Source organism: Oryzias latipes, chromosome 10, assembly GCF_053564925.1.
Source record: "Oryzias latipes strain Hd-rR chromosome 10, Olatipes_Hd-rR_3.1".
NCBI classification, from domain to species: Eukaryota; Metazoa; Chordata; class Actinopteri; order Beloniformes; family Adrianichthyidae; genus Oryzias; species Oryzias latipes.
Window position 1 is genome coordinate 11,628,337 of NC_136246.1, and position 26,819 is coordinate 11,655,155.

General features: G+C 40.4%; 1 protein-coding gene across 12 annotated transcripts in view; it reads left to right on the plus strand.

The window, feature by feature from the left end:
• The window catches only part of diaph2 (diaphanous-related formin 2), a 426,471-nt gene that overhangs the window by 219,211 nt on the left and 180,441 nt on the right, over positions 1-26,819 (plus strand). For all 12 annotated transcript variants that reach the window (XM_078953946.1, XM_078953948.1, XM_078953953.1 and 9 more), the window contains 2 exons: positions 15,353-15,454; positions 18,390-18,484. In XM_078953946.1, coding sequence (XP_078810072.1) covers positions 15,353-15,454; positions 18,390-18,484 — 197 coding nt within the window. The remainder of the gene's footprint in view (positions 1-15,352; positions 15,455-18,389; positions 18,485-26,819) is intronic.

Consider the following 26,819-nt stretch of genomic DNA (forward strand, 5'->3'; position numbering starts at 1 on the left):
TGAAAAAAATTCAAGCAATGATGATAATTGCTATCACTGTCCCTAAGGATGAGAACAATAGAACTCATTCAATTTCCACTACAATGTCTAGATGAGTGTCAGCTATGTCTGATAACTTGGCCAATTAGCTGGACCGGGATCTTGCAAAGTGCAGGTGGTTAACGTCCAGTGTGATGAGTCTGTGGACGGCAACAGTACAGCATAGCTTTTGGTTTCCACAAGAGAAGAACTCCTGACACATCTGCCCTAACAGACAACTACAAGAGGAGTTGAAATGTATAACACGGTGAAGGAGTTTTTGTGCAGAAAAAGGTACAATTAGAAAAGCTGGTAGCAGTGACTGCAGATGGGACTCCTGCTATGATCAATAGACAAACAGGTTTCATCACTCACTGTAAAGCTGACCCAGACTTTCCAAAATGTCTGCATTACTGCTGCGTCATTCACCAGCAGGCCTTATGTGCAGAAGTGATTGGCTCTGGACATATAATGACTCTTATTCTGAAAATCGTAAACAACCTCAGCTGCAAAGCAAAACAGCACAGGATTTTTAAGGTGCTATTGGAGGAGATGTCTGTTGAATATGGTGAATATGAACATTGTGAATCTGAACTTGCATTCTTGACTGACATTACTGGAAAACTAAACCACTTGATCTGCGAGCTGCAAGACAATGGCAAAACTATTTTTTTTTGACCAGCCTGCCTGAGCCAGTGTTTTTCTTGTGGGGATCTTTTCTGCCAGGGCTTGTCAGCTTGGTCAGTGGATGTTGCTGCAGTTGTTTCCCTTGCTGGGACAGCTGGAGTTAAACACAGCAGCTCACGGCTCTGAAGTGGACCCCGTTGCTGTCCCAGTCTGGATGGGCACTGTGGCGATGTTCCAATGGCCAGGCTGGCTCCTGGTATAAAGAGATTCCCAAATACCATTTCCTAACCGCAGAGCCAAGGATGTGTTTACATGTTTAGGTCAAAAATGTGATGGACAGCTTCATGTTGTCTTTTGATGTAAGTTTAAACCTAAACATGCCACCCTGTTATTAATCCAGTTGATATGGTTCTCCATCTGTGTCTAGGTGATAGAAAAGCATTTTTTTTTATATTTAGAGCTCTAAGCAAACAAACAGTTGTCTATATAAAAGAGCTTTTACAATTGTGCACTTTTAGCAGGTCTCTGAGTTCATGTGACCAATGTATGGTGGATTTTCACAGACCTTGTTTAAAACTGAAGGTGAGAGAGACTTAGAGAAATGGCTTCATTGTTCTGGAGTTCTTTGTTTCATCCACAGAAGAGTAGAATTGGTGATTGATTTTGAAAAGCTGCTGAAATAGTATCTTTTTAAAATTGCAATTTCTAACTTGGGTTTTACATTTTGTGTTCCATTTTTTGTGCTTTAATTGGGAAGCATTTGTTATTTGTTTGGTGTTTTTAAGGTTTTGCAAATATACACATCATTTTTTAGAGACATTTGTTATCAGTTGTGTTTGTTGATTTGTAGTTTAATTTCATTGGATGTATAGATGTCGTGTGGGGGGGAGGCTCGAGAGCAGGTAGGACCCAGGCGCAGAGACGGGAGGCAAACGGGTTCAGGGCAAGTGGGTTTATTTAACTAGCAAAAAGCGCTGCAGAGCAGGATGACAAAACTAAAAACAAAAACTTACTGTGGCATGGCAAGGGACATGGACGCCAGACAAGAAGACGTGATCAACATGAGCAGAAGTTAATGGACCAGCACAGGAGGAAGGGAGAGACAAGACTTATATACAGACAGGGCAGACAAGACACAGGTGAACACGATTAGGGCAGATGGGGACCAAAGGAAGTAAAACTCAAGAAACATGACAAGACAGGAAACCTTTCAAAATAAAACAGGAAACAGAACCAAACAAGACAGAACAAGAACTAAAGCGAAAAACAAGACAACAAACTGAAACCATGACAATAGAAAGGAAAAGAAGTTCAAACATTGATTATAAAAAAGGATATAAGAGATAAAAAAAAAGAAAAAGGAAAAGAAAAAAGATAAAATATTGATTTAATTGCATTTTGAATGAATAAAAAACAATGATTAATAGAATCAGAATCAGAATCAGAAATCAGAAAAAGTTTTATTGCCAGGTTCAGTAGAGCGCACTTTACAAAACGAGGAATTTGACTTGGTGTATAGTGCAATTAAGAATAAGTTAAAAATTAAGTTAACAACAACAACACACTATATACAGTAGAGTAAGGTGAATTAAAGTGGGAGCACAGATGGGCTGGGATGGTGGGGCCTGTAAGTGGCACCGACAGTCCTTTGGTGGGCGGGGGGGGAGGGGGGGTCACCTGGGGGAGTTGGGGTACTGTTCAGCAGGCTGACTGCAGTGGGGAAGAAGCTGTTCTTGTGGCGCGAGGTCCTGGTCCTGATGGACCGGAGCCTCTTGCCAGAAGGGAGGGGCCGAAAGAGATTATGTCCTGGATGAGAGGGGTTGGCTACAATCCTGGCTGCCCGCCTCCAGGTCCTGGAGATGTGCAGCTCCTGGAGAGACGGGAGGTGGCAGCCGATCACCTTCTCTGCTGAGTGGATGACGCGTTGCAGCTTGGCCTTGTCTCTGGCCGTGGCCGCAGCGAACCAGACTGTGATGGAGGACGTGAGGGTGGATTCGATGATGGCATCGTAGAAGTCTACCAGCATCTTTTCAGGGAGGTGAAACTTCTTCAGCTGCCTCAGGAAGTACATCCTCTGCTGGACCTTCTTAGTGATGGAGCTGATGTTCTGCTCCCACTTGAGGTCCTGGCTGATGATGGTTCCCAGGAAGCAGAAGGACTCCACAGAGGTCAACGGGGAGTCACAGAGGATGACAGGGGGGAGGGGGGCTGGGGCCTTCCTGAAGTCCACTGTCATCTCCACTGTCTTCAGAGCATTAAGCTCCAGGTTGTTAGCGCTGCACTATGACACCAGCCTGGCTATTTCACTCCTGTAGGCCAACTCATCTCCGTCAGAGATGAGGCCGATGAGTGTGGTGTCGTCAGCAAACTTCAGGAGTTTGACAGACAGGTGACCAGCTGTGCAGCTGTTTGTGTACAGGGAGAGTAACAGGGGTGAAAGGACACAGCCCTGGGGGTATCCGGTGCTTGTGGTCCGAGTATCTGAGACGAGCTTCCCCAGCCTCACATACTGCTGTCTGTCCGTCAGGAAGTCTGTGATCCACCTGCAGGTGGAGTCAGGCACATTCATCTTGGAGAGTTTTTAATACTAAAGATGTATGAAAGACATACCGAAAAATATGTCTTTCAGTGTTTAACTGGCTGTCTTTGGATTATGCATGCCTGAGTAATGGCCATTCTTACTCCTCATCTCTCTGTTCACTGCTTGCTAATTTACATAGCAGGGGTCCCAGCAGGAGGGGGCGGGGTTGTAACACGACTCCTTCAGCAGAGCCAGGCTGAGAGAGGCTTTGACATGTAAGATGTTAGATGTTAGAATGCTAGATGTTAGAATGACCAGTTCATTGTATATCTATGAAAATATTCAGGGAGCTATGGGACATGTTCAGCTATAGGTGTGTGAAAATTGGTGTCGATTGTTGAAACATAAGTTACCATAAAAAAATGTTTGTTTGGAGTCTAGACAGATTTAACACAGGTTTTTGGATGAAAAAGGATTTTTTATAAATCATCTGTTACACTTTTAAGTCTGAAAAAAATATGGAAGGCAGCAAACACAGATCTCTACCGTTTTTAATTTTTTTGTGCTGATATTTGAAAGATAAGTTATGCAAAAAAATAGGTGTTTGCAGTTTTGCCTAAAAAGACGTTTTCGGACCTTTTTGGATCAAATGTTGTCTAAAAGTTCACCTGTAACTTCAATCATTCTGAATTTTTTTAGGAAAACTAAACCACTTCAACTGTGATCTGCAAGGCAATGGTAAAACTATATTTTTTATGGAACAGCCTGCAGTGTTTCTTGTGGGGATCTTTTCTGCCAGGGCTTGCCGGCTTGGTCGGTGGTTGTTGCTGTTACCAATCCAGTTGATATGGTTCTCCATCTGTGTCTAAGTGATATAATCAGAATCAGAATCGTTTATTGTCATTGTACATGGGGATACAATGAAATTGCAGCAGCCTTGGAGTGAAGGAGTTACATAAAATAAAAATAAAAATAGAATAGAAAAAGAAATACTGTATTTACAACTCTTAACAAAAAATGAACAATATGGACAGAAACTGTTAAATATTAAATATTTGTGAATAAAATAGAAAGGAATTACATGAGTTGCTGTGAGCACAGCTTAATAAATATCAAGTTATTGCACAGTGACCCGGTTAGACAGTCAGGATATTGCACGCATTGTAGTAAAATTAGAGTGAGGTGTGGTTGGTGGACGTATGTGCATTCCGTATGATAATTGCCTATGGAAAAAAGCTGTTTCTTAGTCTGTTTGTCCTGGTTCTGATGGACCTGTACCTCCTTCCAGAGGGCAGCAGTTCAAACAGAGGGAAAGCAGAATGGGTGGAGTTAGTGGTGATGCTAGTCACTCTGCTGATACAGCGAGACTGGTAAATGTCCTTCAGTGAGGGGAGGGGGCAGCCGATGATCCTCTGCGCTGTCTTTACCACTCTCTGGAGACTCTGCCGTTCTGCTTCAGTGCAGTGGGAAAACCACACTGTGATGCCATAGGACAGAATGCTCTCAATGGTTGAGCGGTAGAACGTTACCAGCAGCTCCTGGCTGACGTCGTTCCTCCTAAGTTTTCTCAGGAAGTGCAGGCGTTGCTGGGCCTTCCTGATGACAGTCATGGTGTTGTTAGACCATGTGAGGTCAGCAGAGATGGTGGTGCCCAGGAGGGTGAAGCTGTGGACCCTCTCCACACAGTTTCCATCGATGTAGAGTGGGGGTGGATCTGTTCTGTTCTGCAAACTGGTGGGGGACGAAGATTGGAGGGAGGGAGTCTTTGATGTGTCCCAGGAGCAGCCGCTCCAGACACTTTGTGATTACAGCAGTGAGTGCAACTGGGCGGAAGTCCGTGAGGAAGGCTGTGGATGAGGACTTTTTGAGTATCGGGATGATAGGGGATGACTTCAGGCAAGCAGGGATGAAAGCCTGAGCTAGCGACAGGTTGAAGATTTTTGTGAAGACCTGGGAGAGTTGATCGGCGCAGGCCCGCAGAACCTTTCCGGGAACTCCATCAGGTCCCGCCGCTTTCCTGGGGTTTACCCTGCTGAACATCCGTGCCATCCGTGCCACGTCCATAAAGGCATTGTTTTTATATTTAGAGCTCTAAGCAACCAAACAGTTGTCTATATAAAAGAGCTTTTACAATTGTGCACTTTTAGCAGGCTGAAAAAATTATCTTTTTAAAATTGCCATTTCAAATTTGGGTTTTAAAATTTGTGTTCCATTTTTCTGTGCTTGTATTGGAAGGATTTGTTATTATTTTGTTTAAAAGTGCTACATATTGTATATACACATAATTTATTTAGAGAAATTTTCTATAGGTTGTGTTTTTTGGTTTTGTAGTTTAATTTCATTGGATTTATATTAAGGAAAAGAAGTTGCAGCATTGATTAAAAAAGGATAAAAGAGACATTTACTGTCTAAGTCTTATGTTACATCTGTAGAACTGTACTGAGAGTTGGGTTTTGTTTTGGAGCACATTCATATGTTTTGTTTGTAAAAAAAAAAAGATAAAATATTAAGTTAATTGCATTTTACATGACTAGAAAAGCAATGATTATTCATAAAAATCTATGAAAGACATACAAAACAAATGAAAAAGAAGTCTGCCCTCCCTCTTGTGTCTAAACTATTGTCACCTCACTTCTGGGTTAGTTAGCATATAAACAGGCAGCTGGTGTGTGTGTGTGGGGGGGGGAGGGGGGGGGTGAAATTTGACTCCAGCAACAGGAAAGATTGAGGAGCAGGCTGCAGCATGAGGAAAAGACTGAACCATGTAAGAGGAAATGACATCCTACAGTTGACCAGTTCATTTTATATCTGTAAAGAATATTCAAGAAGCATTTAGACATGTTCAGCTATATGCGTGTTAAACTTGGTGTGGATATTTGAAGCATAAGTAATTTTAAAACACACTTGTTTGGAGTCCAGACGGAAAAAGCACAGGTTTTGGGATGAAAAAGGATTTTTTTAAAATCATCTGTTTCACCTGGACTTCTGAAAAAAATATGGAAGGCAGCAAACACAGATCCCTACATTTAAAAAAATAAATGGTGTTGATATATGATGATTAAGTTATGAAAAAAAATAGGTGTTTGTAGTTTTGCCTAAAAAGACGTTTTCGGACCTTTTTGGATTAAATGTTCTCTAAAAGTTCACCTGTAACTTCAATCATTCTGAATTTTTTTAGGAAGCAGTAGCACATAAATGCCTATGAAAGTTGAATTCTTGGTGCTGATAACCTAAACAGAATTTATGCTAAAAATCTTTGTTCAGTCCAAAATTTCATTAAAAAAATCAAGTGATGAAGTTTCTCGTAGACCCTATAGTGTTACATATCAAAGCTGGAGGTTATTAAAGGCATCTAATTCTGAAATCTCAGCTTCCTGAGACAAACGGCTGATTTATAATAAATTTCTATTATTTGGGTGCACATAATCGACCACTTCCTGTTACGCAGGCACCGTCAGGTGTACACCCATGAAACTTTACATGATGAGAGAGGACCCTTCTGAGTATCTCCAGTTTTAATTTCATGCACATCGGACAAAGCAAAGAGAAAATACAGGGCAGAATGTGCCCAATGCAATAACTAGGTGGCGCTATAGAGCTCGTCCAAGATTGTCATATCCATGGGTTCAGAATAGAAGCTTCATCATATCCATTGAATTTCAGTGAGATTGGACAAGGAATGTGCACGTGAGAGCAACTTTTGTGTGCATAGCGAGATGCCCAACTTTGCCGCTCTGTCACGACCACACCCCCGCATTGAAAGTTATGGTTTTTTGTCAGAGTAAACTTCAATGGCTTTTCAACAGGTGGACGTCATTTTCAGGTGTGTCGGCTCATCCTACTTGGAGCAGTGATGCTCCAAGTCTAACATGTCATTTCCTCTTGCCAGCAGGTGGCGCTACACTTTTTCCAGATTCTTTCACTGCAGATGTGTTCAGATTCAGACTACAATCATGCATATCAATTTTGGATCAGATTGGATTATGCATGGCTGAGTAATGGCCATTTTTCTTTTCATGGCGTGTTTTCGAAACAACGTCGAATTTCTACGCGCCGCCACGGTCACAAACAACCATAAAAACTTAAAAGCTTCGCAATTTAACATCGGACATGTGTCTAGTTTACAAAACCAAAGTTTGTAGTCATTATTCACAAATCTCTAGGAGGAGTTCGTTCTAGAGCGAGGCCTGCAAATGTCCAAAATAGAGCAAAAATGACATATTGACCTCAATATATCAGACTTCCTGTGCGAGTGACAGGTGGGTCCTTTCAGACTTTTTTGTAAGTCTTCATCTGAAGAACATGCCCTGTAAAAATCAAGCTTGTACGTTAAAGCGTATGCGGGGCGTCGGGACAAACGTCACTGTAGGTGGCGCTATCGAGCCGTTTTTGTGCGCCCATGCCAATCTCCTATAAAATACGAAATTTTTCGCGACTCCTGATGTGTGTGCCAAATTTGGTGAGTTTTGGGGTATGTTAAAGGCCTCAAAAAGGCGACTCTTCCGGTAGAATAATAATAATAATAATAATAAACATTCGAATTACAATAGGGTCCTTGCACTCCGTGCTCGGGCCCTAATAATAATAATAATAATAATAAACATTCGAATTACAATAGGGTCCTTGCACTCCGTGCTCGGGCCCTAATAAAAAAAAGAAAGAAAACTTGGACGGGTTTTTACAACCCTTATCTATGTTCCTCCAAAGGTTGTGCGTTTTTTAATTCCTCAAACACTTTTCTTCTTTTGAACGTCTTAATTTGGACCTGATAATGATAACCCATAGGGTTTAAATTGGAGGCAGTTGTGCCTAATTTCTCTCTTTAAATTCACCTTTTTATCTAAAATCCCTCTTAAGCTCCAACTGACTTGTGAGGATTTCCAGGCTGCATGACCGACTGGATCTTTCGCACTAAGCCACTCGTGACCCTGACCCACACACCCTTCGAGCGGTTCATTGTTCACTCTGGTCAGTGTTGTTCTGACCTGAACACCCACGTGTTGCCCACCATCAACAATGACCTTAAAAGGCTGTGTGTCTGCAGGAAGTGAGGAATAAGTTCAGCTGCCTCTAGTTTAACTTTTCTGGAACAACATCACCTTAAACACTTTCTTTTTATGATTTCCTCAGTATCCAATAATGACAGATTGCTTTTAAGAAGGGAATTTAAAAAGAGTATAAAGTATTAGTTTAAACTTACAAATGCAGCCCTTCGAAACAAGCAATGCCATTCTGGCAGTAATCTATATTAAAATTTTATGTACACATTTAACTGCCAAGTTGTTGTTTTAAAATGATCCTGCACAAACTGTAGCAACAATGTTGTTAATCTCATCATGCCATTTGGCTGGTTTGATGACTCTGATGTGTTATCTTCTGTTTATGTGCTCGATATGGCAGAAAAATCATACTCTATTGATTGTTGGTTGAAGACTGTGACCATGTGAGGCGTGTGCAAAGACATAAAAGAAAGAAGACTGAAAGAGGCATTCTGTCATTTGAGGAGCTCACAGTCTTCTATGGTTTGGTTCATGGCTGTGAGTAGATGTCTAAAGACTCATGTTCTCCTTTTCTTACTTTGATTTCATCTGTTGATGGAGTTATGTTGTATCTTCCATCAGGTCATGTCTGCTTCTGCACCTCTACCTCTCTAGAACAAGCTTCTCACTTGCTGGGTAAATGAATGGAAGCTTTTTAGTTTGACACTGATCCAGACCCTCACTTTTAATATAGCTTTAATATTTTTGTGGGTTCAGTCATGTGTGACAAGGACAGTGCATATATATATATATATATATATATATATATATATATATATATATATATATATATATATATATATATATATATATATATATATATATATACAGATATATATATATAATTTTTTTTTGTGGCAGATGTACCAGCACCTGTCTTTCAAGCCATTCTGTACCTGCAATTAAGCAGGAGATTTTTGTCCTCGTCTCGATTGCCAAGGATAAACCGATTGCTGCTAACAAGCATGATTTCAAGCTGCCAGCAAGAGAAAAAGTCACTTCTCCTCCTCTTGTCCTCGTCTCTCAGCAAACCTTGACATTTTCCAGCACATAAATGTGAAGTATTTCTTAAGTCCTTTCACGGCTCAGTAGACAAATTGGATCAACCTATCGGTTAACCTTCACAGAAAGAAGAGATAATACTTGAGCACATTTCTTAAAAAAAATAAAACATAAGCTGGGATGTATTTTCCTTGTTTGACACCCTTTCAGACAGGAGTTTTGCTAAACGCACCTGCTTGCTAGACTTGTTTGTCTGTATATGTGTGAAAGAGATCGTTGGAGCTAGAGTTGTGCCGTACTTTCTGCACTATACGGCGCACAGGATGGAAGATGTAATGGCTTGAGACAAGAGGGAACCCAAGAGCAGGAGGGACTCGAATCCAAATGGTTGGAGAACCAAAATGTTTAATAACAAAAACTCACCACCAGCGTGGGTCAAAAGGACTCAAACACATCAACAAGACGTCAGGGCTAGACAGGACTCTGCGACAAAGAAAAACTAAAAGACCACTCCTTAAATGCCTGAAATGCTAATTTTAAAATGTAAGCAGCTCTGGAATCAGGTGTAAGCACAGAAGGAGGAGGGGGCAATTCTGCTACTCTGCACTAATCATAGCAAAAGATGCACGTCACTGAATGGTCTATTTTCCAACTTATGTCATAAATAAGATGCACCGAACTAGAAGGTGCATTAAGCAAGACAAAAGAGTCAGAGAGAAGTCTGTCAGTCAAACTTTATGAACTGCGTTCACAGTAACTCTAGAACTTGTCTGTGGCATTTTAGCCATGTTAGTGTTTTGACAATACCTGTAACTCCCTTCCTTTTTTAGAAAAACACCTAAAAAAAAACATACCAATTCCACTGAAAGGGTTACTATGCTAACTCTAGACTTTGATCGTAGCTCATAAAAAAAACAACAATAAAAATCGCTTTAACATCAGTAAGAACAAACAGTAAATTACGGTAACTCTTGAACGCTTAGTCTGTCCTCCTTGTCTGGTAAACATACTGGACATTCCATAGTAACAGTAATGGCATTAATGGCTATGACAATCTTGTCAGTTATTCAGGGCAAATCTTGAGGTTCAAGTCTGCATCAGCTGACAGGAAGACAGCCCAGACTGGTTTTCCTCAGCACTCAGGGTTTGTGGGAATGGCCGTGTCAAAGCAGACACAGCCGATTGGACCATCAGTTAGTAGCTTCACCCCAACACTCAAGTGCATTGGGTCACAACAGGCTGCTTTGGAACAACCAAACAATGGCTCTAAAACTGAGTGGCTGTCAGGCTCCATCCATTGGCTGCCCCTAGAGCATGTCTCCATGACCAATTTAAGAGTCAGAGCCTTCCCACACTCCATGCTTTGGCTGGAGACGACAGCAGTTATATGCGGATGTGTGTTAGATTAAATGTGATTATTAAAAGACAGAGTTGTGCTTGATGTTTTTCATTCACTTTCTGTTGGGGGACTTTAAACTTTAAACAAATTGCTGTACAAGATTACAAAAGGATTGCAAGAGGAAATCTGGCACTGAAGAGATGGTCTATTTCAACACAGAAACAAGAACTACATCCCAGTTCGCTGCATATTTGAGGTTTGGGTTGATGCATTTAAAACATGACTGGGTTTATGATATATATTTTTTGGCATTGGCTTTATCACCCTTTTTTTTGCAGTAACAAACCCAGATTGAGAATTACAAAAAAAGTAAATCAAGTTCTGCTGGGAATCATCCTCTTTGAAAGAAACACAGTTTTCCCATAAAGCAATAAGGGTGCTTTGGAATTCATCCCCTTCTTTTAGGGGATAGAAACTGTTGAGGCACTCGGAGAGATCTGTGTTATCTCAATGAGAAGAGGAGGCATTTTTCTCTGTGGGCTCCGCTCCAGGCCCAGCTGTGTACCTTCCACTGTGGGCTGAGCCTCTCCCTGCATACTGAGGATATTTGGCCACAGGTCAAAGTATCGCTCTGCAGGGCTTGTGCTGCCTCTTGTAAACTCAACTTTTCAACTTCTCATTAATCTTGGATGAAACGGAACCAAAATGCGAGGAAGACTGATAACAGTTGCAAATGAAAACCTTTTAAAGCTCAGTTCATCTTAGGGTGAACACATATTTGCCAGTTCCGAGATTTGACACAAATCTATGGTATTGTAAACAGCTCGAGTAGCAATAGTAATCCAGTCAAATAAAAAAACGGTTCAAGGCAAGAAGTCTCATTTGCTATTCATAGATTTTTGGTATTCAGTTTAATTGTCTCTGGTTTGTTAAGCTGGATGGGAAAGAGAGGATTTTAGATCTCAGTCAGTTGGAAGGGGGTTGCTTTTTTAAGTAAAACCATGTCTCTGAGATCCTTGACAGTGGGAGGATTGGGTACAGCTGTGTGTCCACACAGCAGATTGATGTCAGGTTGAGAGCAGGGGCCTTTGTTTGAAGCATTTTTCTTGTGTAAAAAGTCATTTTGTGACCCATTGCACTTTGGGGGGCCGAGATCTCACTCCCCTCAGCCTTTGTTTCACACAAGGATTCAGTTACTCAATACAAATACATCTACATTTGTTAACCGGTTATTTTCCATGTTTCACTCATGTTTTCTTTAGTCATCACTAAAACACTGTTGTTTCTGTGTTCTTTAAACATTTCTAGCTGATTTTATTTGGACCTTAGTGTTTTTTGTACGCTTTTTGTCCATGTTTTACCCACAAACTCTGCACAACTATTGTTTCTGTAGCTGTGGCCAATGACTTTTCCTCAGGATCCATTCCTTTAGACAAACTGGCAGCCTTCCAGTAGCTAAATCTTCTGTGCGAGACCCTGAAAAGGGGTATGCGACCGCTGTTTGCAAGCAGATTGCACATTTGAAGGAATTGCCACGTAGACAACCAGACTCCACATTGTCTCTTCTTGTCTATATTCCTTTGCTTTTAAGTACATTTGTTGAAGATCTGTCATTCGCAGTCTGGTTGTTTCTTTTCAGCGCCGGCTTGTTTTCTGGTGCATGCTGGCGTATCTCAGTTGGATGGTCGGTGTCCGGAAGTGAACATGTGGTCGTATTTAGCTTTGTAATGCCCTGGGTTTTATGGATGTCTTCGGGGATCTATCAAATGGAAGACAACCAGGACAGTGATTCGGAGCCAGCAAACAGACTGAGAAGTCCAAGTGCTGGAGAACTCTTGTTATCACAGAGCTTCCCAAGGGAATACCTCAGTCCAAGGCCCACAGACACGGTTGCCAAGTCGTCTTAGTTGTGCCAGAGTTGTTTTTTCCTCAAACATTCATATGTGTTTTCATTGAAACCTAACAATTTTGTGACTCCCCTTAGCACAGGGTGATCTTTACCTCCCATCAGTGAATGTAATGTGTACCAGTAAGGCTCACCAGAGGCTTTTCTTCATGTTTTCCTTTGGCAGACTTCTGGCAGTGAAATTTCCAGTTGAAACGTTTTCTTCTTGATATTCTTCTTGTAAGCAATAAATCTATGCAAAAGTAGGATATTTTTAAAATCACTGTCATTTTTTATTTGTATGACCTGTTATTTCCCCGTTGAGAATCCTCCACCCCCAACAATCAGCTGTACGGAGGCCTGGTTCTACATAGCATAGCGGGGTGTGGAGCTTCTGAAACATTGTTTTTTTTAATTCAAATTATGCTTTAGCCACAGCCTCTTATGTTATCCCTCTCAACAACAATCCATATGTGATTATGCCGCTTGCATTCACTTGTAATTAAGATTTGGTTATCGCTGGGTTTTCATCTGACAGCCTGGCACTGAAATTATCTTTCCATGTGAAAGGACTCCATTGTGCACAAGGGCTTCAAGAAAACCAATGAGCTGCCAAAAAATCCACCCACATTATTCCTGTCATAAATGACTCGCCACTGCTTTATTGCGTGAGAGATTTCACTAACAAATATAATTCTTTGCATGAGGGCTGCCATTGTTGTCACAGTATTATATTTTAGCCACTGGGCAGCTAATAAAACACGTTGAAATTTTGGCATGGACTTTGATCAGCTGTTGTGGACCTACACTGTTGGACAAGTTGAGCTTTCTTGGCTGAAGAGCAGCTGAACGAACAAATAAAAAAAAAAAATAGCCTGATTTTAATAAGAAGAAAAGGCCACAAGCAAACAAAACAAAAGAAGTCTCAAGTCAAATGCAGGGTATTTTTTTCTGAAACTATCTGACAACTGCTGCATTATGGGTTCATTTATAAATGGTGCTTTGTTGTTGTGGCCAACCATCTGGGTGTGTGCCACACACACACTCATCCTCTCCACACCTGGGACTGCCACTAGTGTGGCAGCTTGAAAGTGTGCGAGCCCTCCAGGGCCCATCAGTCCACATGAAGCTCAGTGGAAACATGTGACTTGTGGCATAATTAAGTCAGCCAGCGAACACTAACAGAAATCAACCCCTTCAATCCCCAGCAGGAGAGCTGCGAGATGCTTAGAATGGCATCAGAAAAAGTCCTTTTTTCCCCCCAGAATTTTAAGGACACTGTTTTCTATTTAACTTTGGAAAGCACAGTTGCCTGGAAGCAAGGTTCAAGACAGCTGACCAGAGTGTTGAGAGCTCTGTGTAGAGAGTGTAATTTAATACTGTGGGAAATTAAAGCCACAATACAAAGGGGAAAGAAGAAAAAGACCATTTTTAGAGAGCAATTTTTGTACAAAAGACAACCACATTTCCTGTCTTAGCTTAAGCCGCTCTTTGTCTGTAGGGCAATCTCTGAGGGATATCAGTGTTTCCACATGTTTTTTTATTTTCTTTGGCTCCCTAATTTCTTTGTCCAATTCTCTTGTTACATAAGACAAACAAATTCCTGGAGCCTCACCTCTTACTGACTCGCTGTGAGTGTGACTGGATATCCTCGATGAACAGTTGTTGTCAGTGGGATTTTTTGGGTTTGGGTCTCTTTGAATTACTGGCTCTGGATTGACACCTGCTTTCAACATATAAAACAATTCCACGTGCTTGTCAAACTTACAAAGATATAAAACAGCTTCAATGAACTTTTACAATGTTTTATGAATTTACAGCAGACCAGAGCTGTAAAGCAGTTTCAGAGGGAGAAAACCTGCAGTTTCTGGGATAATGTTTGGTGGAAAATGTTTGTGAGAAATTCACTATACATACCCTTGTTACCACATTGCACAAACATATATGTGGTGTAAAATCTGACTAACATTCAGAGTCTGAGAGAATTGTTCCCCTCTGCATCCAGCCTCCAGTGGTTTTTAATGGAACTGCAGTGTTTGGTACCTGTGTACCGGTATTTACCATCGACTTTAGGAACAGTAGGTACAGGCAAAATGTTAACTAAGAAACGAATGAAAGATATTCAAAAAACTCTCTCTCCCTGTTTTTATTTTTTCTTTTTTTTTTTTTTTTTCTTTTTTAATTTCTAAATACGGTAATCGTTTGGATGTTGGTGCTTCTTCCCTCTGTGGTCACGTTTTTCTATGGCTTCCTTGTGTTTTCAACAGTATTGGGTTATAGTCAAAATGTTGATTCGTGTAATCCTCCTAAAGGAACAATTTCATGTTTTGACTGAAAATCAAGCCCCAATACTATGTGACATTATTTTAAACTTACACCAATTTAGCTCTGCTTTACACAGTAAACAAGTACATCCTTGATGTGTTCTGTTGACAGCATGCAGTAGAGTGAGGTAGAAGCCTTAAGCATTGCTTCTTCTGGCTGCCCAGGAGATTTTACCTCTTTGATTCTTTCTTCAAATATGCAAGATAGCACTAAGGGAGCGGGTTGTTTGTTCTCCATTTCCTATGAGACTCCCACCTTGGGCTTGAACAGAGCCGTTGTGATGATTAGCAACAAAGTGTGCCTCTTCTCATAAAGCCCCGGGGGAGAGAGAAAGATCTAAAGAATCTTCTTTCTCATATTGCCGCTACTTTATGGAGGAACAAAAAATCAGTTATTTCTTCTGTAGTGCAGTTTTGCTTTAAAAATATTGACCTTATGGTTGTGCACCAATGAAGTTTTATACATTGCATATTGCAATATCAATTAATACAAAAAAAAAGAAATTTGAGCTCACATTAAAATATGTAGAATACAAATCATCAGTTGGATTGGAAAAGCTATCACTCTAAAATGGATTTTCTGTTGTTTTTCTGCAGCAAAGAAAGATTTTAGTGATGAAACAGACGACAAAGTACCGCAATTCAAGAAAAAGGCGAAAGAACTACGAATCTTGGATGCCAAGACAGCGCAAAATCTTTGTAAGTATATAACGTTTCCGTATTTTGGCTGTGTTTGACACCAATACTTTGAGCTTTGTCACTTACACGAGGGTTATTTTTGTTCTATGCAGCATTTTGTATGCATTTATAATTCAAATGAGCCTAATTTCATGTAACTGATGAAGTCTACCAAAACTTCTGGGCAATTGTCACCTTTTTGGGGCCGCTATCAGAATGGAAGATGGCATCCAAATGACAATTTGTTTATGTTTGCATCTGTTTATGACAGTGACGTGCGGTGAGGTTAATGGATGGTGAGGCACTGACGTCATCAATCATATTTACAAACATATGAACCATACTGAGTAACTTATTCACCATTTAATTGACAACAGTTAACGTGTTTTGTTTAAAATATCATTTCAACATGTTTTTTCATATACAAACTGCAGCATAGAAAAAAGCACAAACCTTATTATCGTCTTACCTTTACTTGTAAATAAAGCCCATATGCCGCTCCTTCTGAAGAAAATGACTTGCCGCTTGCTATCACTTCTTCTATTATTTTTAGCGTCATAATCTCAGGGCTCACCGGCGCCCCCTAACTTGAGGCACGGGAACTTCTGGCCTCACCCAGTTGCTTTTTTGCCGGCGTTTAGCGCTCAGCACAAGAAACACGTCCCTCAGTTATTTATAAAAACAAACACTGTACATCATATACCTCTGTTAAATTATGTAAACTCAGCTCATAGAGTACAAGTGATTGAACCGACATACAGAGAGACAGCAGTACCGTCTGACTGCATAGGTATTGCGCAATCCAAGGTGAGGCTCAGCGGGCTGCTGCCTCATCGCACGTCACTTCTTAGTATCTGAACGGCAAATGCGGAAATTCAGCGATTTTGAAAAGAAAAAACACCCAAAAATGATACATTTAAATGGAAAATGACTGCAAAGCACAAATTACTGAACTTAAATATAATAATAATTGAATTTATTTTTCTCTTTTCTTCCCATGACAGGTGAGGCACAGCCTCACCTGCCTCTCCTGACTGCACGTCACTGGTTTATGATGTGCAAATCCTATCACCACACATGTGCGTGAACTGTTAGGATGTTGATAGGTGTCACCAACATGTCGAATTACAAAAGCCAATAATAGGTTGTGAATTTGACAGGAATTGGGGGGGAAAAAATGAATTTGCCAACCTTACCTTCCTCAAGGAAAGTTGTTGGTGGTGGTGGTGGGGGGGGGGGCAGGTTGTCGTACACAACTACACAGGTCTCCTGAGTCGCCTTGACACTCACTACAACACCATAGATCATCTTAGGCGCCTGCCGCTGAACCCACCAAGCTGCCTTTTCAATCCTCATGTGAAGCTTCGCTGACAGGAATGGGGAGGAGAGTGACATGAGGGATTGTTATGTCAGTGCCATTTTATGTATCTTGGTATAATGATTATGCATACCTCTATCTGATAGATTGCGCCTGCTTGTCTTTTAAACACCCCCCCCCCCCCCAACTCCTTTATCCAGCTACAGGTGGCTGGTGGCTTGGTGGAGCCACAAACCACACAAAGGCCACTTTTTGACTTTTCTGAGATCAAAAAATACATTTTGATCGTCACGAGTGTGACACAAATACATTGTCCATGCTAAAGTACGGTAACACAATAGAGTTTAAAATGCCTCCTGTACATTTAAACATGATCAAGTTTACAAAGTTTACGAAGAGCAAGGGACCACAGTGTTAGGGCGGTCGACCTTTGCCTGCCCACATGTCGAAGTGTTCTCGGGCTAGACACAGTCATGCAAACAGAGTTTGATTATAGTTAAAACATAATGCATTCTAGATAACATTTAATGAAAAAAATGTTCAAAGGGAGCTAACGGCAATAATGGTTTGCTCCCAGCAAACCCAGAAGTTCAGCAAATTTACGTCTCAGTAGGAATTTCACACTTTTCTTCAATTTGAAAAGTTTGGCTATGAAACTCCCACTGTTAGCTGAATCGTAATGAGCCTGCAACAGTCTGAGGGCTGCCTGCTGCAACAGCCTGTAAATAAGATTGCATTCTGCAGAATTAAACAGCATTTTGTTTAAGTATCATAAAGCTTGGCATAAGAACAGCAGTGGCTAAAATGATTGCATTATCCCCCCACCCCCCAAAAAAAAAAAAAAAAAAAAAAAAAAAAAAAACAACAACAACAAAAAGGAAAAGTTTGATTTGAGCTCCCAGCACTTATTTGTTTTAATAAGGTAAGCACTTCTCTAAATTACTTTGCGTTGGAGACCTAAAATTGAAAAGTCATTTTGCCGTTTTTGGCATAGATTTTTGTATTTCACAAAAACAGTATTACACTTTGAAATACTAAAGTGTATTGTACTAACATAATATGTGTAGTAAACCATGCAAGAGACTAAGTGAGTTTTGTTTGTTGGTTATGTAGTGACAGAGTGAATGAATGTGATGAGTTCTAATGAACAAAATCAGAATGTGAGGGATCTTCCTTGTCCAAAAAAAAAACACGAGGGCCCCCATCTCTTTGTCTGTTGCACGTCCAATACAGATATCAGGCCCCACTGCTGCTGTCGTATAACAGCTGTTGAGTAACTCTCCTCCAACTCATTACCAAAACTCCACCTGTGACTTCCACCTGGATACACCATCAGCTCCAATTTCCAAGGTAGCCACCCCACCTGGTTTATGAAACTTTCACAAAGATCCCCCCTCAGGCAAATTCTGCGAGTCTCTTCGAGTTCCCCACAGGCCAAAAAAAACAAAAATGAAAACATAAAACATGTTGCTTTTCCTACTTTTGTTTGTTCAGATTTTACATTTTGAAAATAAAATGTATCATTTCTTTTCGGGAACTCTTGAGGTAAATTGTAATGCTTTAAAGATGTTTTAGTAGGAAGCTCTATGGTTATTTAGTTTTAACAGTTGTGTTTTGTTGTGTTTTTCCGGACAACAGCTATCTTTTTGGGCTCGTTCCGCCTGCCTTATGAAGAGATCCGGGACATCGTGCTGCAAGTAGACGAAGAGAGGCTGAGCGAGTCACTCATCCAGGTAAAAAAAACAGAAAAACAATGTTTACCAGTTTAACATTTTTCAGCTTACACATGTCTGTCAAAACAGTATCATTCACGAGCGTAGGTTAATTTAGAACACATGTGTCTGGCGGATAGTTTGGTGACCCTATTTTAAACCAACAGTGTTTATTTTGGCACAAGTCAGTCTTTTTTACTCTCACATAGACTGCAGGAACCCCTCATTCATCCTATTATAAAGGATGATGAAGGACACGGCTTGGCAAAGTCTCCTCGACTCCTCCCTTCTTCGCTCTTGCCTTTGTCTTAAACCATGATTGATGAGCTTCCTAAAGGCTACTTGTTTTTGTTCCTCTTTTATTTATTTATAATCCCTTGTCTCCAAAAGCATTAATTAAAAACAGGGCAGGCGCATCTGAGGTGAAGATCAATCTGGTGGCAGCATTGCACTCACTTTTCACTAATAATTCTTGCTCTGTCCTTGTGACTAAAACAGTCACGTTGACTCATATTTGTGTTTGATTTCATCAGTAGGGTGTGTGTGGCTCAAGGGTTACTTGCAAATAGAAGATTAGATTGCAGTAAAATGTTGGCAGTGATGCATCGTGCTGTTTGCATGACTGTATCCTGCAGTGTTGTCTAGTCTACACAACAAACAGAGAAAATACAGAAAAAAATAATATTTCTAATTATTGTGTTTTCCAAAGACTTGGCTTCATAACTTAAAAGAAGGTTATCACTTTGATTCAATTTGATCTAAACCCTAATCCATTCTAACAATATATATACATATATATTTTAAATTAGCTTTTAGAAGCCTAAAAACATACTTTGTGATTTCAACCAATTAAGGGTGCATCTTTTTTTAACCATGTTTTTCGCACTACAGGGGACTTCGGATTCTAAGGTGCACTGTCAATGAATAGTCTACTTTTGGACTTATGTCATATACACTGCTCAAAAATAGAAAGGGGACTCTATAAAAACACATCATGCACCCAAATGAACGAAACATTGTTTTTAATTGCTTTATTCTTTACATAGTTGCATGTGCTGACAACACAACCACACACAATGATTCATGTACATTAAATGTTTTAGTCTATGGAGGTCTGGATGTGGAATCGTACTCAAATGAAGGTGGAAAAACACTACAGGCTGATTCAACTTCGATGTAATGTCTTTGAGAAAAGTCAATATGAGGTTCCGCAATGGGTGTGGCCTCTACGTGCCAGTATGGCATTCCTGCAACGCTTGGGTATGCTTTTGATGAGGCGGCGACAGGTCTCCCGGGGGATCTCCTTCCACACCTGCAAAGCATCCGCCCATTCCTGGACAGTCTGTGGTGCAACCTGACCGGACCGAGTCATGATGTCCCAGATGATCCCAATTAGATTCAGGTCTGGAGAAGGCGGCTCAGTCCATTACATCAAAACTTTCATATAGCAGAAACTGCTGACACACTCCAACCACAATAGATCTAGCGTGGGTTTGCATTAAAAGGAACCCAGGGCCAATCGCACCAGCACATAGTGTCACAAGGGGTCTGAGAATCTCATCTCGGTACCTAATGGCAGTCAGGCTACCTCTGGTGAGCAGATGTAGAGCTGTGCGTCACTCCAATGAAATGCCACCCTAAACAATTAGTGAGTCACTGCCAAACTGGTCATGTTAGATAATACTGTTTAGGCAGCAAAACCTTCTCCACGGCATCTCCAGACTCTGTCATATCTGTCAGATGTGCTCAGTGTAAACTTGCTTTCATCTCTGAAGAGCACAGGGCACCAGTTGTGAATTTACCAATCTTGGTGTTCACTAGCAAATGCCAAACGTCTTGCCTGGTGTTGGACTGCAAGCACAACTCCCACCTGTGGACATGGGGCCTTCATACCTCCCTCATGGAGTCTGTGTCTAACAGTTTGAGCAGAAATGCGCACATTTGTGGTCTGCTGGATGTCATTTTGCAGGCCTCTGGCAGTGCTCCTCCTGTTTCTCCTTGCACAAAGGAGGAGGTAGCAGTTCTGCTGCAGGGTTGTTGCCCTCCTACAGCCTCCTCCACATCTCCTGTTGTACTGGCCTGTCTCCTGGTAGCGCCTCCAGGCTCTGGATACTACGGTAACAGGCGGCAAAACCGTATTGATGTGCCGTCCTGGATGAGTTGCACTGCCTGGGCCACTTGTGTGACACCATCTCATGGTAGCACGAGAGTGACAACACTGTCGGCATTCAAAAGTCATCAAAAAAATCTGCCACGAAACTCAAAGACAGTGGTCACCACTTGCAGAACCACTCCTTTGTTAAAGGTGTCTTGCTGATGGCCTAGTAATGCCACCTGTTGCCTATTCCTCTGCACAAAAACATGTGAAGTTGATTTTCAGTCGATGTTACTTCCTAATTGGATGGTGTAATTACACAGCGCTGTGACTGCCTTGGAGTTATATTGAGTTGTTTTGGTGTTCCCTTTATTTTTTTTAAGCAGTGTATTTATCCAGCAATACTTATGAGCAAATACTTCATATTCCATTTATACTCCATTTATCTCTGCTTCCACTCACCAGCCTGCGGAACATGGGCAGTAGGCTTCCTTCTTTTTAACTGGGGTCCATCCAAAACTCTGCCTTTCAACAAAATTATTTGAACTCCGATAACCTTTATTAAGCTATAGTTCGGGCTCTAAGAATGCACTATTTATTGAGAGATTAAACCACACCTACAGTCCTTGTCTTGCTTTGAGAAAATAAAAAAAGAAGTCAAAGGGATGACCTTTTCCACCTTGAGTTTTGTGTTTGCCATCAGGACAGTTGTGTCCTCAGCCAATCGCCACCAAGTCCTTGTTGCTCAAAACATCAGTCAAACGGCTGGACTTTGGTGTGAAGTGGACTTTTGAGTCACAGACAGAGGAAGCTCTCCCTCCTGCCAACCGCCAATAAGATGACCTTGATGTGACTACTGATAATGTCAAACCTGACAGCAACGAGTCTTCATGGCACTTATTTATTTTGTCATATAGACGTTAAACTGAACAAGCTTTAAACCATTAAGGTCACACATACACCTAATTTGTTTTAATATTATTCTCTAAATGTGGCAATTCTTAGATGTATTGCATGACTTTCTCCTTTTTCATTTTTTTAAGCAGTCAAAACTCTAAAACTCATATTATTACATGTGCAAAACTGTGTCTGTCATGAGTCTTAGCGATATGACTGTCAGCTAAGGTTAGTCATTCACAAAAACAAAACAATGCTTTCAAATACAACCAGCTAGTCACTCTCTTTGAAAGACTTTCCATTGTTGGCTTCGCCTCCCCCAGATTTCTCTTTTATGCATGTGAAGCAGTGCAGGGTGGCTTCCTACAAAGAGCCAGGCTTAGTAATGCTCAGGAGAACAAGTGTGTGACTCAGCACAACCATTTGGGAATGAAGCTAATGTCATAAAGTCTAGAGGGAGGTGGGAGGACCAACAGAGTTAACTTATAAATGCAGAAAGATCCCACATCTGGCAAATTTGTCTCTGTCAAACTAAAACCCCAGGTGGAACAAAGAATAGAGTTTCTTTTGTTTTTTTCCTTGCACAAATCATGTATTCCATAAATACATCCAGTGTGTTTTTAAAACAAAGCATAGTTAGAACACTGGATTTTGAAGCCTAATAAAACTTAGACATTCTTTATGGGAATATTTTTTTTATTTAACTCAAGCTCATGTTAGAATGTTATTGCATTTCATTGAAATAGTTCATCATTTTGCCAGTACACATTATTTTAAGTGCTCTATTTGTTCAAATTGATTTGATAGGACATTTTAGTGAGGAAAAAACTGAAATCAAGTTTTTTTGTTCATAGGTAAAATGTATTTTCTAAACTGTACAGTGCATAGAATTACAAGGCGCACCGTCAATGAATAGTCTATTTTTGAACTTATGTTACATATGAGTCGGACCGAACTATAAGGCACATTAAGTAAGACGAGAAGAGTCAAAGATAAATCCAACAGTTAGTCAGACTTTATTAACTGCGTTCAGGGTAACTCCAGAACCTTTTTGAAACAGGCAACATGTTAACCATGTTAAAAGTGTTAGCCCCGCTACCATAGTCACATTATCTGTAACTAACAACCTTGTGTTTGCAACACATAGAAAAAAAACGTAAAAAAAAACAGACCAAAACAAACTGTACTGTGACTACCTTTTTAGTAAAAGGAAGAAAAACAAAACAGTTCAAACTACATGTCAGCCATGTTGGTGTGTTCACGAAGAAATTGAACCAAACAAAAGACAAAGTGTTGTGTACCTCTCAAGATCACTTTGACATCAATAAGTACAACCAGAACTAATCCCTAAATAAAGCACACCGGATTATAAGGCACATTGTTATTTTTTTTAAATAAATTAAGGCTTTTGAGTGTGCCTTATAGTGTAAAAACGAAATTACTGATTTAGCTTTACTAGCCAAATATGTGCTTTATTCAAAATCTAAACAACTTAATGATATAAAAATCTGCTGGCTACATACACACTGGCCAGGCTCTGTTTGTCAAAAAAATAAGCAAAACGAAATATTTTTCATATTTATTTGGAGAGAAATATCACTGATTGTAATCTTTAGTTAACCATCACTGAAAAAGAAAAACGAGTTTGATGGGAAGCAATTTCATTGGAATTTGGCTTCCCAGATAAAGTGGGGAAGGAAGCAACAAAAGCCAGAGGAATGCTGCTCGAGCCGTACTTAAAACAATGCAGAGGCATTGAAGGGGAGCAAAGAGACCGCCTGCTGGGTGACACAGTCCTGAGTGTGGGCTCCATCTGCACAGTGCTCATCTCCACTCATTATGCTGATTAATCACTCCACACCACCCACTTTCACCCTCACGCCAATCACCATTAATCCACACAGACAGATGCTCACACATACAAAGACGTCGGATGCATATGGGTTGGCAAATAATAAAAGGAAATGAATTTACTCTCTTGCTAATGTTGGAATGAGTGGGTGATTGTCAACCCCCCAAATATGACCGAGTAAATAATTAAATTTAACTGGTGACAGAATAACAAAGATGCATTATGCCCTGACATTTTTCAGCAACAAGTTCTCAAGACAGGGAGAGTTATTATGTTTAGGCTTACTTCTTGCAAAGTACAGTAAACAGATAAAGAATAAATGAAAATTTGATGCAACTCCCTCTTGTGTTTGGAATGACACCAGTGCACAGTCAGCTTCCGAAGTTTTTAATGCTCAGGGACCAGCCTTCTTTATGAGATTGTCTGTTTTCTTTGAAATTCTTGGTGTCCGAAAAGATGACTACAAAGAATATTATACCTTTCACCAAAAACGTAGACAGAACTGTTCTGTGTATTGTGGTTAAGAATCACCAACATCTGGTTTGTTTGACTATTGTGATTGTAATGGTCCGCCCTCAGACCCAGTTCTGGGTCCAATGCCATGTCTGGCACAATGTGTGCCTCTACAATTTAACAGACTAGCTCAAAGACTGCCCCTGCCTTGATTTTCAGTTTTCCAAGCTGATTAATCTATATTACCATCTGAAAGCATCTTTTTACCAAATTTGGATTGTCATTTGGTTTCTGCATTGGTGACCATCTATGAATCATTCCAAACACTTGCCACCCATTAGGTTGTGCTCATTTAAATCAGACCATCCCTGTAAAACCGTCCTGAACACAATGGAGGCATTGTGTGTTTGCTAAATATATCTGAGCAGGGACTTATGTATGACATTCCCAGTTCAGTGTTAGCTTAGTCATAACTCCTCAGCGTAAGCCAAATCAGAAACCTTAAGGCCTGTACACACCGGGACGAATTTCGCCCGCGATTTACGCCGACGTTTAACGCCTCGTGACTAAACAAAGGGCACCAATGTGAGTGTACACACCGACGCAAAAAAACGTTAGTTTTTTTGGTTTGACGCGTCGAATCGAAATCTATTTGACCAATGAGAACGGTGCTTTTGCACACGTGTCTGGAGCCTCTGAAGTTACAGTAAAACACAACTTGGGGGCGCTCAAACACAAAACTGCCTTGCTGAGCACACATACCAGCGAAGAAGATAGACGCCGAGTTGCATCTACACAGCCGCGAAGAAATAATGACGGACTTTCTAAAATATCCCCGAACCAAGCACCAGTTGCTCCAACTGGTGCTTGAAATATTCATGTTTTCTTTGTATGATTCTGACAAGCGCGTAAATACTTGCTCTCTTCTTCTGAGTGAAAAGCGACTTTAAGAAGCGTAAAGATGCGCAGCGCCACCTGGTGTACAGGAGTATTTCTGTTTTACATTAAGCGCCATCTAATGTCAGGGAATGAAATTGCATGTTCGCTCGGCTCATCGTCAGCGAAAATCGCCTGGGTGTGAACACAAAAAATGTGGCTAAAAACGCTGGTGAAAAACGGCTGGCGAATATTCGTCCCGGTGTGTACGGGCCTTTAAGCTCCAAATGAGCACAAGCCAGAGAGGAGTCAGAAGGGGCAAGCAACCTCACCCTGGCATTTTTTGAGGTAGAAATATAGAAGATCTTTTAAGTCACAATTCAAAGTAATGTCCAATTATAAATTGACAATTCAATTTACAATTCAGGCTTAGAATATGAAAATACATTTTTTTAAATGTGTGTGTGTTTTTTTTGCAATTTAGAATTCAATATAACTATTCAAAAATATAATATTAAATGAAAACATAATCAGTTGCAATTTAAATTGTCACAGGTTTTTGATGTCATAGTTCAAATGACAATGCATTTTGCAATTTACAATTAAAAAAATGACATTTTAATACATGGTTTGCTTTAAATTCATTTTAAAGTAAATTTAAATCTCTTCCATTGTAAATTGCCATGCTGTTTTTTTGTCAAATTTCAAATCAAATTGCAAAACAGCGACTCCTGGTGTTATGCATTTTCATTTGCATAGCATCAAACAAACTAACAAACTATTTCAGTAAAACACTTGGTTTTCTTTTCACTGTGTATCAGCTGTTGGTAATAATAAACACTCGGAAATTGAGAGGTAGCCACCAATTGACAACATTAGTTCCGTCATTAATGGCTCTGTTTTACTTTTTCTTCTGAATTTTAAGACTTTGAAAGCTTTAGAAAAATCAACCACAAGAAAACATCCTTTGTAAAATTTAGTCAATGTCGGTTAAGCAAGAAACTGATAAATGGAGGGATTGGTGAAAATGAAAGGGCCAGAGGAAGAGAGCTGTGTTCATAATGTGTACGGAACTCTGTAACTCAATCTTGTTATCTTACCCATTCGTCGACATGCCTCAAGTAATGAGTTGTCAGCAGAATGCAGCCGTGCGCTGGCCTTGAAGTATCCCTACGATGTGTCAACCTGGCAGAGAGGATAGATAGACGTTGATTGGCTCTCCTTATTCTGTATTAGGGCCCATCAGCACCTCTGCAATGATGTACACATCTCTGAATGTTGCTTGACACTCTTGGCTCTTCCCATTCATCCAAGCTCCATGTGATTCTTCACAATTCCACACTTTTTCATCTCCATGCACCTGTCATGCAAACATACACATCGTACAAAGATGTGGATAGACACCATCAGTTATCCCCCTGGCTTTTAGTCTCTGTACAGTTGTTCCATTTATCATTCAAACAATAACTGCTGTCTTTCATATGCAGAAGAAAACTCACATTTACATGCATTGCATCTCTTGTCTCTTTCTCATTTGGTTTTAATTTGGTGGTACCAGTAAACAGAGGTCAGTTTTTTTATATATCTCAGGTCAGCTTTAGAAAGACTTCAGTCACCCCGCTATCGTTGTCTGTATAACAATGAGATAAAGAGGACAATGAAAAACACAGAGTGTTGGCTTTGTGAAAACAGGCAGAGCCTCAGAAAGCCTGGCAAAGGTCTGCTTTTAAATGGCTGACAGCTTGACAAAGCTATTCATTGCTATTGTTTGTGAGCAGCAGAATCAGCGAGGGAAAGGTCCTATAGACCTTGTTTGTGCGAGAAAAGAATCATGCCCATGTGCTTTAGGCTTTAGAGCCTTTGCTGCATCGTGTAATTTTTTATGAAAGACAAACGAGTCACCTAGTATTATTCCAGTTGAACCTAGACTGGGTGTCTATTCATTCACTGGTATAGCTTAAATCGTAACATGAGGATGCTCATTATTTGGCTTTTATTGATTATAGTCATTGATTGTCTTTGTTGACAGCAAAGTAGACATTCCATTTTGTTTGGTTTTCATTTCACCTTCAGAGAAGAGAACTCTTACTACTATTTTTATTGTGGTTCCAGCTCTTTTCAGGTCATTGGTTAGTTTGTTCTTTTAGTTCTCAAGATCATTTGCACATCACTAAGTGAGATGT